The 13405-nt window shown below is 61.4% G+C and overlaps 2 protein-coding genes across 7 annotated transcripts in view; one reads left to right on the top strand and one right to left on the bottom strand.

Moving 5' to 3' along the window:
• KIFC3 (kinesin family member C3) overlaps positions 1 to 1641 on the top strand; it is a 34765-nt gene extending 33124 nt beyond the window's left edge. For 4 of the 5 annotated variants that reach the window (XM_075536795.1, XM_075536794.1, XM_075536792.1 and 1 more), the window contains 2 exons: positions 352 to 454; positions 1037 to 1641. In XM_075536795.1, coding sequence (XP_075392910.1) covers positions 352 to 454; positions 1037 to 1062 — 129 coding nt within the window. In that variant the 3' untranslated portion in view covers positions 1063 to 1641. Of the gene's footprint in view, positions 1 to 351; positions 455 to 827; positions 855 to 1036 lie in introns of all 5 variants that reach the window. The other variant, XM_075536793.1, reaches the window with a different exon arrangement.
• Positions 1642 to 2236: 595 nt separating this feature from the next.
• Positions 2237 to 13405, bottom strand: part of KATNB1 (katanin regulatory subunit B1) — a 28710-nt gene continuing 17541 nt past the window's right edge. Inside the window, exons 4-20 of one of the 2 annotated variants that reach the window (XM_075537251.1) lie at positions 10520 to 10637; positions 7579 to 7679; positions 7315 to 7356; positions 6808 to 6891; positions 6532 to 6647; positions 6022 to 6093; positions 5627 to 5777; positions 5352 to 5542; positions 5110 to 5234; positions 4747 to 4797; positions 3979 to 4046; positions 3774 to 3893; positions 3535 to 3684; positions 3271 to 3347; positions 3107 to 3181; positions 2833 to 2949; positions 2237 to 2659 (exon numbers count right to left, since the gene is read on the bottom strand). In XM_075537251.1, the coding sequence (XP_075393366.1) occupies positions 2527 to 2659; positions 2833 to 2949; positions 3107 to 3181; positions 3271 to 3347; positions 3535 to 3684; positions 3774 to 3893; positions 3979 to 4046; positions 4747 to 4797; positions 5110 to 5234; positions 5352 to 5542; positions 5627 to 5777; positions 6022 to 6093; positions 6532 to 6647; positions 6808 to 6891; positions 7315 to 7356; positions 7579 to 7679; positions 10520 to 10637 (1791 nt within the window). In that variant the 3' untranslated portion in view covers positions 2237 to 2526. The remainder of the gene's footprint in view (positions 2660 to 2832; positions 2950 to 3106; positions 3182 to 3270; positions 3348 to 3534; positions 3685 to 3773; positions 3894 to 3978; positions 4047 to 4746; positions 4798 to 5109; positions 5235 to 5351; positions 5543 to 5626; positions 5778 to 6021; positions 6094 to 6531; positions 6648 to 6807; positions 6892 to 7314; positions 7357 to 7578; positions 7680 to 10519; positions 10638 to 13405) is intronic. The other variant, XM_075537252.1, reaches the window with a different exon arrangement.

The following is a 13405-nucleotide window of genomic DNA, read 5'->3' as shown; positions in this document are numbered from 1 at the left end:
GGTCTGTGTCGGGCAGGAATGGGGACAGGGGGATGGAGCATGGACTCAGAGCAAATGGGGCAGAGCCCAAACTCCTAACCAGAGCCTCGTAGTCTGTCTCATCCCAGAGTGTTGTCTTGGCCTCCGGGGCCCAGCGGGGGTCATCAGGGAGTCTGGGGGCAGGCAGAGCGGATGCAGAACCCTGCACTGGGGGCTGCCAGGAACAGCTGGTTCACTGCTCACCTACTCTGTGGGATGAGGAACCCAGTGAGGACCCATTATGCAGCAAGGTTTTAAAGAGTTCTGAAGTGGGGGCCTGGGGAGGGCAGGAGTGGAAAGGGTGCCCAGCTCACCCCGTCTTCCCTGCGCCAGTGGGAACCTCCTTGCCAGACGCCCTCAGCCCGAGCCCACTCTGCACCCGGCTCAGGGTCCTCCAGCCGCCCTGGCTCCATGAGGAGGAAGCTGCAGCCCTCAGGTGAGTCCGCTGGGCGTGGCCCCCAGGGTGGGCAGGCTTCTCCATCCCGCAGGCTGTTTCTTGTCCTTTTGTGACATCTGGAAGACTTCTGAGCCTTGTTCACCACCTCCCCAGCCCCTGGGAAGCAGGGCAGCCAGAATAGTGTCCACTGCAGACAGGACATTCGGGCTGCCGTCAGCCTCGTGCCGCCCACCTCACCAACGCTGGCCTCACCTGGCCTGGCCCTGAGCTCCCTGGGGGTGGAGAGGGCAGGGCTCAACGCTCAGCTCAGGGGTACAACCCTGTTGGCAAACCCCTTGGCGTAGAGGCAGCAGGGTCGAGGGATCCTGGCCCAGGCCGGCCCACAGTGAGCACCCTGTTGCTTTGATTTCAGCCTGACGGCTGGGGCTGCAGTGTCCAGGTGAGTGTGGGCCTGGCCTGGGCTGCCCTGCTCGCTCGGCGCCCGGGGGTGTGGCCTGCTGGGGGCGCTCACCCGCTGAGGGCTGGGTCCTTCCTTGCCCGCTGTCTGCGCTTCTGCTGGGCTCCCTCCTGCTCCCAGCCACACCTACCCCCTGCTGACCAGTCCTCTTCTCCGGACTGTAGGGAAGTCCAGGCCGGTGCCTGTGTGATGGACAGATGTGGCCACCCTGCAGGGGCCAAGCTGGGACCCAGTGTCTTGCCAGCCTGCGCCTGCTGCAGCACCAGGACCCCAGGCACTAGGGACCATGAGGATGACACGCGGAGGCCCTTCTACTGCCCTGTGCCCCCTCAGAGATGAGAAACATGCTCCAAAGGAAACGCTGTGTGGGCTCTGGCTCTGGGCGCCAGGTTGTGGGAGGGCAGCCCAGTTCCTTCCTGAGGCTGCCAGCTGACCCTTCTGGTCAGTGGGCTCAGGCACCCCCAGGATGACCCGAGAACTGAGCCGTAGGGACGGGCTGGGTGAGGGGGTTCCTGGGGGCAGGCCTGGCCCCCAGGAGAAGCTCCTGCGGCAGGTGGTGTACATAGTGTTCCCAGGGGGACTTGGCGCTGGCCAGCCCCTGGGGGCTGTATTTATGGCTGGCAGAGGCTGGGCTGGGGCTCCTGTGACCCCCACCTGCCCAATGCCGGCTTCTCGTGCGCGGGTCTTGATGTTTCTCTCCCTGTGAATCCCTATTTAAGAACTTTTGGAAACTTAGCCATTTCTACTTATTAAAAAAGGCCTTTTTACACCTGTGTTGTCTGAGCTGGTCTTGCGTGGTGGTCAGGTGTTGTCTGAGCTGGTCTTGCGTGGTGGTCAGGTGCTGGTCTTCCCTGATGTGGCTGTGTGGGCAGTGCCGGCGAGGGGCCCTGGTGCTGGGGTGGTTAAGCACGGGCTTCTCGGCAGGCACTGAGGAGACAGCCTGCCTCTGTACAGACTTTCCGGCCTCCAGGGAGCGGCACTGCTCCACCTGGGGAAGGCCAGGGGGCACAGGCACTGAAGGGCAGCTTTAGCAGCGCTCTGGACATGTCAGGCTGAACCAACCAGGTCCAAACCCAGTTGCCGGGCCCTGCTTCTCTAAGTGCCCACCCCCTCGGGGGAAGGAGCCGCACCCTCCCTCCCAGGGGCGCCCATCCTGGAAGGACCGAGCTAGGGCTCATGTGCAGAGCACCCCTGGGCATGGGGTGCAGCACCCTGCAGCCTTGGCGGTACCCCTGCGACAACTTGGGGAGGGGGGCGTGGGGCCCCGGGCCCCGCTGGCCCTTCCTGGGCAGCTGTCGCTCTGCTGCTCCCTGGTGGTGCCTGCTGGCCGCGCAGCCTGATGCCCGTCCCCACAAGCAAGCAGAGAATAGTTACAAATTTAATAAAATTTGCCTTATAAATTACAGCAGCAGCCCTGGGGCTCAGCTCACTGTCCCAAGAAGCAATTGTTGGGCCAAGCTGGGCAGCTGTGCCTAGAGTGTGGGCTAGGGGGTGGCCAGTGGTCCAGCACCCGCCTTCCCTCCCTCCAGCACAGCCGTGGGGCAGCGGTAGCCACGGGGCAGACTCCTGGGCCGGAGGGCGCCCGTGGGGCAGAAGTGGGAGCTGAGGCGGGCTCCGTGGCTATCAGGCCCGCTCCCTTTGCCTCCCTGGCCCCTCAGTCCAGACTGGCCATGAGCAGGTGCAGCTCGCGGAAGGCACTGCCGTGGCGGCCGCTGAGGCCAGCCTTGCTCTTGACAAGGCTGCTAATGCTCCTGAGCTGCTTGTAGCAGAGCCGGCACTTGTGAAGCCTGTGGGAGAGGAGGGCACAGCACGTGAGGGAGGGGGTGGCCCCTGGGCCACCCCCTCTACCCCCAGCCTGGCCCTTTCCAGACCCCTTCTGAAGAAGGCTGAGGCCTAGAAACAGGGCCATGGACCTGGCCGGAGGCACCCTCAGGCCTGTGCTCCCCACTAACCAACGCACCTCTCCTCCCGGCTGATGTCCACGCCCACGGAGGGCGGCGCTGCGAGGATGTCGGTAATGAGGGGCAGAAAGCGCTGCAGGATCAGCTTCAGCGAGGTGCAGCCTGTCTGCACGTAGCTTCAGAGGCAGGAGAGTGGACAGGAGCCCGGGCAGACAGACAACAGACAAGATCAGGAAGTTTGAATTAGGAGGGAGCAGAGGTGCTTCACAGAGCCCTGGGGTGCCTTGCTGCCCTCCCCCAGCCCTGGGCGGGAGGGCAGGCAGCCTCCGGTACCTCTCATACTTGCTCTGCAGCAGTTTCTCGATCTGGGGCAGCACCGTGGTGCACAGGTCCAGCTTCCACAGGGAGCTGGGCAGGGAGGGGGCATGGTGCCATCAGTGGCTGCCCAGCCCAGCCCAACCCACCCGCCCAGCCATGCTGCCCCACGGCCCACTTACGCTTTCTGGTTGACGATGTTGAGGAGGTCCACCACCACCGACAGGTCATTGATGGCCACTGCAGCATCCACTGATGTCTGAAAAATAGGGCACCTGTCACGGGCTGGGGGGGCCTTGGGGCCCTGCCTGGGTGTGTGCGGGTATGACGCTGGGGCCCCCTCTCGGAGGGTGTTAATATGGGGATGTGCAAAGAAAGGGCAGCGAGGCACATGACAGTGGCTTGCTACATGGCAACCAGGGGAGCCCCACGCCGCCTGCACCTGCCTTGACATCGCCTGTGGCCCACGTGGTCCGTACGGTGTCCAGGTTCTTGTGCCGGCTGGTGAGCACCACACACATGGTGTCGTGGCCCTTACGGATCTGGGACATGGCATCCTCGTCGACCAGCTCCGCCTGCTGGGGCATCTTCACAGCCTGCGAGGGGCGGGTACCCGGTGCTGGCGCAGAGCAGGCTTTGGCGACCCTCGGCCGTCCCCCACCCGCCCTCGCCGCCCCCAACTCACGGGCAGGAAGTCGGAGGCCTGCAGTCCAATGGGCTCGTTGCGGGTGGCGGGAATGATGACAGGCTCAGCCTTGGGGGACGGGGCGGCAGAGACGACCGGGAGTTGGGGCAGGACCTCGAGCTGCAGAGGGCTGGGGTGCTTAGCAGGCGGGCCCGAAGTCGCCCGCCCTGCCCTGCCCCGCCCCGCGCCTCTCCACCCGACATACGTTTGGCATTGGTAACTGGACGTCCATGGCAGGAGTGGGCTTAGCCACCTCTTTGGCTGGGGCCGTGTCTGAGGCAAAGGAGATGCCTGGGTCAGGTCAGGAGCAGGGACTGGCAGAAGAGGAGGGGTCCAGGAGGTGGTGGGCAGTGCAGGGGCATGGACCTCTAAGGGCTGCCTGGGCCACTGCACTTCCTTCCCCCCTGCCCCCTACTGCCCTAGGTCTCTTCCTGGATGGGGCTTTAGGGTAGCACTCCTGGCACTGAACAGGGAGGGGGAGAGCTGGCAGGAGGACATGGATCGGGAAAGACTTTGGAAATCCAGACACCAGCAGGGCTGCAGAGCAGGACAGCTGGGTGAGGGAGGAAGCGCTTGTCCACACTAGCCCCTCCTCTCTGGTGGGCTCTGCTGCCTGTGCCCACCCTGCTGACCGCAGGGCAGCACTGAGCCTTCCTCTGGGCTCTGCAATTGCCGCACCTAGCACCAGGTTTCCTCTGGAGGCGGTCCCAGCCACGCTCGTCCCCCACCGCACGCACCCCCTCTGCAAGGGGTCTGCCGGTCACTTACTCTCCTTACCATCTGCCTGTTGGGTCTGCCACCACAGCCTAACTCGACCCGGCACAGCCTAACAGCGACCCGGTAGGTGGTTATAGATGCCCAGCAGCATAAGAATCGTGGGAGATGGGGAAGTAGGGAAGAGGGGCTGGGAGGACAAGGGACCACACGGGAGGACAAGGGACCACACGGGAGGCCAGGCTCTGCCCTCACTCACCGTCCTCTGGGGGGGCAGGGAAGGGCTCACTTCTACGGGGTGGTGTCCGACCTGCAGAGACAAGCGTGCTCAGGACTCTCCCCAGCATGCCCAGGGCCCCTCCTGTCTGGAGTCCCCATGGGGGCAACCTGTCAGGATGCAGGTGGGCACATGGCAGTGACCCTCAGCCCTGCACTTCCCAGCCCCTGTGCTCCAGGGGACGGTGTCTGCTTAGAGCACATCTGGCCTCTGCCATGGGTGCAGGTGGCAGGGGCACAGTCAGGAAGGGCTGAGCAGGCGGGAGGAAGAAGCTGACTGGAGAGGCCCGCCCCACATCCCTCCTGCTGGCGCCTGCCCACACAGGCTTGAGACCACCGTGCTCACTGATGCTGTTCTTGGGCTGGAAGATCTCTTTGTAGTCCTCTGCGTTCTGGATCTCCGCACGCGACTCCCGCTCCTCGTCCTCGCTGCTGGGGCTGCGGCGCTCGCTCTCCGAGTTCTGCTTCACCCTGTGGGTAGGCCGAGCCCCAAAGAAGAGGGGTAGGGGGAAAAGGGAGCAGCTGGTGAGGTCCAGGCCTGGCGCCCCCGCAGCCCCTCCACGAGGGGCCGGCCTCCAGCACTCCCACCTCTGAGGCTTGTTGCAGGTGGTGCTGGGTCGCTCGTAGATGCGCCGGAGGGGCATGCTAGGGTTGGGCGGCTGCTGGGCCAGGGGCCGGCTGTCCTGCACGGGGTCTGGGGCCACCGTGCCTGTCCTGGTCACCCGGGTCAGGTCCACCACATATGAGGAGACGTTGCTCTGGGCGAAGGCCACACCTATCTGCAGGAAGTAGAGAGCTGGGGGCTGGGCCTTGGCCAGAGGAGGGGTGGGCGGGAGCGGGGAGAGGGGTACGGGGGCACTCACCAGCTGGTCATTGCAGATGGCCAGGTCAGCCACCTTGCCCCAGTTGACAAGGACCACATCGAAGCAGCGCTCGGGCTCCCAGCCGTAGACGCGCAGTGAGTCCTGGCAGCCGCTGTACAGGCAGCAGCCGTCGGGGCTGAAGAGGACGCTCCTGGACCAGGGACAGGTGTGTGGGTCCAGGGCCCCTAGTCTGGCCGCGCCTGAGGCAGGGCTCAGGCATAGCTAGTGGGAGCCGTGGTGGAGAAGTTCCTCCCACACCACCTCCTGCTGCTGGCATAACTGATAGGCTCTAGCCCCATCCCCTCCCACACAGTTAGGTTCCCCGTACAGCTTCCCACCAACCTGACAGGTCCCTGTACCTAACAGGCCACCCAGTACCTGTTATGGCACCCTACCTGACAGGCCCCGGCTCCCCTTCAATGCAGCTCACTACCTGGAATTTCTCCAGATCCCAGAAGCGGATGGTCCTGCAAAGGCAGCCGCATTGTCGGGAAGCTAGCCTCTGACCCGGCTGCACAGTTCATCCCCAGACACCTCTTCCCCAGGCCTGGGGCACAGGCAGGAGTGGACATGGATGTCGGGAAGCTGACCCCTGCCCTGCCATGCATGGCCTGCTACCATGTCCCTCTCAGCCAACCAAGTATGCCAGGGCCAGCTGTGCTCGCCACTGTTACTCAGGCTCGGCCTGCAGCTCAGCCACGGTCTTCAGCCCTGGGCCCCCAGCACGGTGGGGGGCAGGGGGGTCTCCACTGGAGGTCGTAAGCCCTGACATGTCTGTCTGTGAAGGCCCGGGTTTAGGGCATGGACTGGTGGGTAAGAGACAGGGTGAGGCAGGGGCAAGGTAGGACCACCAGGTAGGAATGAAGCCCTGGGGCAGACGGGGAGGGCGACAGCCATGTCCTCACCGGTCAGAGCTGCCGGACGCCAGCAGGTACTCATTGGGGTGGAATTCCACCACGTTGACGGGTCCCGTGTGGCCAGGAAACTCCGACATCATCTTGCCGGCAGTCAGATCCCAGAGCTGCAGGCATAGGGAGGCAGAGTAGGGTGGGGGCCGGGCCAGGCTGCCATTGTTCCACTGAGCGCTCTATCCACAAGCCCCCCCCCACCACCACCACCTACAGCCCAGTCAGGATCAGGGTGAGGACCAGCCCCCAGGCCCAGGCCTGGCTGCCAGCTACCTTCACTGTGTGGTCATCGGCAGCAGAAGCCAGCCACTTCCCATCGGGGCTGAACCGGAGACAACGCACGGCCTGGCTGTGTCCCTGTGGAGGGGCAGAGACCCGAGCTTGGCCTGGGTGCATGTGGAAGAAGTGGGGCAGGGAGGGGGCACTTCACCCTGGCCCCCAGGCCTGGATGGTGGGCAAACATGTTTGGGTGGTGGTATTTTCTAGGACTCTCTTGGGGACTGAAGGGCACTCCTTAATGACCCAAGCTCTGAGGGCCCGGATCCCTCTGCTGAGGCCTCCCCTGTCCTGTGGACAGCAGTGCCCTCCACTGCCCGCATGACACAGGCACGTGCCAGACCAGAGAGGAAGGCGGCAGCGCAGGCTGGTGACTGAGGCTCGTGGGATTCAGACAAGGACAAGGTCACCCTTCCCTCAGTCTGCGCTGGCCTCCCAAGCTGGACACCCCACCCCCACCCCATGCCTGAGGGCTGGGAACGGCCCTGAGGGCACCATCCTCACCCTGTACCGGAAGACGCAGCCTTTCCTCCGGATGTCCCAGAGCTGTGGAGAGAGCAGGGCATGAGTGTCAGGCTGGGCACTGGAGCCAGGGTTGTCTGCATACCCTAAGCCATTGTGCTCTAACAGGTCAGAGCATGCCCACCTGGGCAGAAACATCCGAGCAGCGGCCCCTTCTTGTCCCCTTCTCTACAAGAAGGGGCCACTGCCTCAGGGGAGCCAAATGCGGGCCCCCAGCAGGCCCCCAGGCACAGCATGACGCCTCACCTTGATGTTCGTGTCCTGGGACCCGGAGGCCACAAACTCGCCATAGGGGTGGAAGTCCAGGCTGCAGATGTTGGCTTTGTGCCCCATGAGTGTGCGAAGAACTGCCCCGGGAAGCAAGCAGAGACAGCAGTGTGAGGCCGGCAGCAGGCAGACTGCTCTGTCCGAGCATGGTGCGTGAGCACACAAACACAGGTAAACCGCAGGAGAGAAGTGAGACCAGCCAGCGTCTCAGCACCATAACAACCATCACCCCCAACTCTCTCGAGAACTCGACAGCCATTTCTTCTGGGGTCCAAGGCCCCAGGCTCAAGCTGGGGAAGCTCCTCAGTGGACAGAGGAATGCAGGAGGGCTGCATGGGGGCAGCACTGGAGCAGGCTGTCTTAATCCCCACCCCACCCCGGTTTGAGCTCCACGGGGGGGGGGGGCGGCAATGTCTGGGTGGCCCTGTGGAGCAGCCCCTGTCCAAGAGGGTGGCAGTCTTGCATGCGGAGTGCGTGAGAACTGAGAACCCTCACAGGGACTCAAGGGGGCACCCCCAGCAGCTCTGAGGCCCCATGCCTCTCTGGGACCACTCTTCCCGTCTCTGCCAGTTGCGATGTCTGAGTGAAACCTCTGCCACAGTGCTGGGGCTGTGGGGAGTGGGGTGCAGCCAGCACCCTGTGAGGGGGCCCCGTGAACTCCGAGGTGCTAAGGAGACGGTGTGACCTTCTCCAGCCTCCAAGGCAGGGTCAGGGAAGGCGAGCTCTGTTCTCGTGTGACCCTGAATGTGATCCTGGGCCACGGTCAGACATCAGTCTAAACATGGCATCCAGTGTAGGGACAGCAGGCAGGACTGTGTCCTTCTGGTGCCACTCAGCCTGGCTCTCCTCTGGCCCAGGAAGCCTCCACTCTTATTAGGCCATCCTTCCTCCTGTTGCCAAGCCAGACCTCCCCTCCCACTTCAGGCCTCTGAGCACACACCTTGGTCCCCCACTTCTGGCCTCGATGCCTGAATCCACAGGGCACCTCCCGTGGCCCCTGGCTATCTGCCACACATGTCCTGTATGCTGGGAGCAAGGTCACTGAGTCACCCGTGGTATGGGAGCTGGCCCGGTGCAGCACCTGAGGCCAGGCTGTCTGAGATGGCAAAGCACCTCAGGCCAGGTAGCCTGAGAGCAGGAGGGAACAAGGTTCTCTCCTCTGAGCCTGCCCACGGCCTCCAGCATCAAATGGGAGGCCCTGGCAGCAGGCCCCGTGGTGGGTACCAGATGCAAGGGTAGCCTCCTCGGCACCCCTAGCGAGATCTGCCAAGGCACCTGAGCCTCCTCGGTCCTGGGGTGCTCCTGCCTCCACCGTGCACTCCCCGTATTCCTGGCCAGGGACGCATGGAGGTGCTGGGCAGAGGGGCCGAGGCACACACCCATCGGCCCACCACCTCTGCATCCCAGTCAGGCTGTCAAGATCCAGCCCCGCCCGCCCAAGGGACGCGCTCCCCACCCGAGTGGGCTGCTGGCAGCTGGTAACATAGTGGGCCACCTTTCTGGCCCTGCGGACGCCCATGGCTGACCCACCCTCGCCCTCTGTGCTGGGGAGAACAGGCAGAGCCACATTCTTCTGGCCTGACTTTGGTTCCAGGAGGGTGCTCACTCAGGACCTGCTGAACCCTCCAGCCAGCCGAGGGCTGCTCAGCCTCCAATGCCTCTTTCAGGGGCACCGCTGTGTGCCGGGCCTCAGTTTACCACGGTCACATCCACCTACTGTGTGTGTGTGTGTGTGTGTTGGGTGGGGAGGGGCTCAGCTCTACCTGTGGTGGGCAGGTTTCTGTTTCTCTTCCTTTGGTGGCAGCTGGCAGGCTTGAGAGCTCCAGGATGGGGACCCTGACTCTTGAGAGCCCCCCTCAGGTTGTGCGGGTCCTCCTGGGCCCCCATTTGCCAAGGACGGCCTGCCTGTCACCCTGGAAGAACAGCCTGGGCGCTGACTGATCCTGCCACCGGCTACCTCCCCCCACTGCTGCTTTCTCAACCAGGTGCCCTGGGCCTGGCGTCTGGGGAGGTCACGTGTGTCACAAGCTGGGTGAGTAGCCAGGCCTGGTGGCAGGAGCCCTGGGCCCAGGAATTCCAGGTTTTCTTTCCCGGCCACATCATGGAATTCGTCTCAGAGCCTGAGGCAGGAGCAAGGAGGACCCAGGGGCTTCTCCCTCTCACTTCCTCTGCTCTCGGTGAGTCACTGGGGGTGACTGCTGGGCCCCACACAGCTGACCACCTTCTCAGTCAGGGCCCAGCCAACCTAGGCTTGCACCTGTCTGGCTACTGAGTCCAGCGATGCTCAGACACTGCCCGCCCTGGGTGCCCCCACAGCTCCTTGCCTGGCCTCCAAGAGGTGCTAGGTCACTCTCTGAGGTCCAGACCAGCACCCCCCAAGGCGTCCTTCTCACAGACCCCTCTTGCGCACAGGGCAGAGTCTGCTCCGGGGTGCAGAGCGGGATAGCCCGTCCTGCAGCAGAGAACAAGGGCGGCCAGAGGAGGGCCCAGAGGACCCGGTGTGAGGATGGCCCATCTTTGACCTCCACAACGTGGGAAATGAAACGACAGCACACAGCCCAGCAAACAGAAGGTCTGACCGTCGTCGGCCCCGTTCCTGCAGGTACGTCAGCCAGAGCTGTCTCAGGGCATACACGCTGCACACCGACACCCCATCCACTGACATGCTCTTCATGGCCCCAAGCGGTCTACAGACCCCCAACTATTCACCCACCCACCCACCATCTGCAGAATGCTGCCCCCATGGCCAGCCACCTGAAAGGGAGCAGGGAGCATCGCCGCTTGGGCCATGGGAGGAGAGGGCCTGGGGAGGGGGCACCTGCTTGGTCAGGGCCCCAGGAGGGAAGGCTGCTCGGACAAAGAGACGAAGCAGCAGAGGCTGAAGAGAAGGAGGAACAGGGCGGGCGGAGGGGGGCCTTACTTTTGGCAGCTTCCAGGTCCCAGACGCGGATGGAGCCCGACTGGGAGCCGGCCACAATGAGCTCCTCGGGGGTGTTGAGGCGGACGCTCTCCACGGGGGACGTGTGGCCCGTCAGGCTCTGTGGAGAGATGGCTGCAGGGTTAGGGCACTGTTCACAGACTTCCGGCTCCCCACACAAGGCAGAGCAGAGAGGCTGTGCCCCCATGCCTTCCCCCCTCCACTGCACTCCTGCAGGGAAGAAGCTGCTAAGCTTCACTGCAGGGCCAAGGCCTGCTCCACCTTCACCCTGCCCTGCACAGGCAGCGCAAGAGGGAAGCTGGGAGGAACGAAGGCCCCACTTGGCAGAGCTCAGGCCTCACCCACCAGAATGCCTGGGCCCTGGTGGCTGCCCTCACTGGGTCCAGATGGCCTGCCCACTCACCCACGGGAGAACCAGGGGCATCTTAGATAACTTGGGGCTGGGCAGGGCCAAGCCAGGTTCAGCTGGCTTCCTTGAGTGCAGGAAAGCTAGGAGCTCAGCCCAGTGTCCCGCCCTGCCGACCACCCAGAGCTGGATGCTCCACAACATGCGGTGTTGGCTGCTTTAGGTTTGCTAAAACCACGCTGTCCAAGGGGCTGGGGCAGTCGGGGAAAGCACTGGAGCCAACACTCCCGCAGCCAGTTACAGGGAGCTTGTCTGACTCCCAAACATCACAGTGGGAGACAAAGAGGACACAAGCTCCAGGGAGGGCGGCTCTGCTGAAGAATGATTCCCTGTCCCACCCAGCCATTCTACTCTGGGAACTCTATGAGCTGAAACAGAGGAAACAACACTGACACCAGGCAGTCCCCTGCTGGGCTCATCTGTGGATGAGTCCTCACAATGGAATACTATGCAGCCAGGAAAAGGGCTGGGCATCGTTTTATATACAATAGAGATCCATCTCCATGAGTTTTAAGTAAACAATGATGGAGAACCTGGTATTGAGTATGATGTCATTTATGTAAAAGTTCGGGGAGGGTGCAAGGGTATTGAGTATGATGTCATTTATGTAAAAGTTCGGGGAGGGTGCAAGGGGAGGAGCTCACATTTGCTCACATATGCAGAAAATGCCTGCATAGAGGGATTCTGGGAGAGAGAACTTTCCCAGGTTCACCATGCATTGCTTGAATGCTGGAGCTGCAGGAGTGTAGGATGTGCTCAACAATAAACACAAGTTGGCTACGAAACTACAGGAACACACGAGTGAGGGAAGGGCAGAGAGGAGCCCGGTGGGTCAGGGCCTGGTCCTGGGGGAGCCTAGGGTTTGGTGTAAGTCTGGAAGGTTGGACAACAGGATGTCTGGTCCACTGTCTTCCTCTGGGGGATGAGAGAAAGGGGCCTGATTTTCGTGCTGATGCCTCTTCAACCCATTTGGACACATTTGACATTTCAGGAAAGAAAAAAGCAAGCAACAGGGAAAGCATTTTGAACCCTGAAAAACAAGGTAAAATAAAACACAGCTACGAGTCACTCAACGCCCATGCTACGTACTGTGAAACAGGGATTTGGACACTGAGCAAAGGGTACCAGGGTTCCCAACAAGCCCCATGCTTGTTGTCCAAGCGCTGGGAGGACCCACTTTGGTGTGTGGGCCGTGGCCACGTCCTTACCCGTCTCTCCCTTGCATCGGACATCAGTCCCTCACCTCCCTGCAGCTCACAGTGGAGCCAGGTCTTTGACAGCTCAGAGACGTTTGCACTTGCTTTTGAGGCTTGCTGTGACTGCCCTGTGTGAAGTGCTTAAGTCAGGAACGGATCTACCTTAGGGCTGTTTAAGAACAGCTCCTTGCTTCCCAATTCCAGGTCTGCCGGTGGCTGCTGCACTCAGAGCACTGGTTCTGCTGCCTTTGAGAACATGAAGCACTAAATGGGGATGTTTCCAACAGAGCATTTTGACGAGGGTGGGGGTGGGGTGGGAATGCTGCAAGCCTCACGGCGTGTGTGCGATACCTGAGACTAGATCCTGCCTACAGGTAGAAGCCAAGTCAACTTTCAGGCAGGAAGTCCTCTACATGCATAAGCTAGGAACACAGGTCTTTGTTATGCTTAACAAGACACACGTATTGTAGACTCTATGAAGGCATGTGTTTAGAAAACAAAATGGGAGGAGAGAGTGGAGCTCATCATGGCCCACCAGGACTCAAAGACAATGTTCCCGATTAGAGCAGCCAGTCGACAGAGAGGACCACATGGCGGTCCCACTATGAGACACGACGCCCCTCACTGACTCATATCCCTACAGGAGACAACACTGGAGACACAGTGAGGGAATTGCGCCTGATCTGATCCTGCCACACCAAGGCAAACCACTAAAGGGGTACAACAGAACAGTAAGGGAATGGAGCAGCGAGGTCTCCAGGGAATGCTGAAGGTGGACTTTGGGGCCAGGGCATGGTGCCCCAACAGACTGGACTGGAAAAAACTCCTAAAGGTCAACAAACAATCCTTGAATGAACTACAAGCTTTCTTGTGGGTTTTTTTTTTTTTTTTGGTCATTGGTTTGTTGTTATTGTTGTTTTGCTGTATATTGTTGCTTGGTTTTGCTCTGTCTTGTTTTTGTACATGTTATTATCTCTGCAGGTCTGTCTAAATAAGATAGGCTGGATGAACAGTCTGGAGGAGAAAACAATGGGACCGAAAGTTCCAGGGGACAGGAAAGAGGTGGGGGGAAAGGTAGTGGTGTTAACAAACCCAGGGACAAGGGAATAACAAGTTATCCAAATCAGTGGTGAGGAGGGTATAGGAGGCCTGGTAGGGTGTGATCAAGGGTACTGTAACAAAGAAGAATGGCTAAAACCCAAATGAAGACTGAGCATGATAGAGGGAAAAGAAGAGAGTCAAAGAAAATAGAGGAAAGAGCTAGGA

The sequence above is a fragment of the Tenrec ecaudatus genome, chromosome 18 (genome assembly GCF_050624435.1).
Source record: "Tenrec ecaudatus isolate mTenEca1 chromosome 18, mTenEca1.hap1, whole genome shotgun sequence".
NCBI lineage: Eukaryota > Metazoa > Chordata > Mammalia > Afrosoricida > Tenrecidae > Tenrec > Tenrec ecaudatus.
The sequence above is the reverse complement of the archived record's forward strand: the minus strand, read 5'-3'. Positions and strand labels throughout refer to the sequence as shown.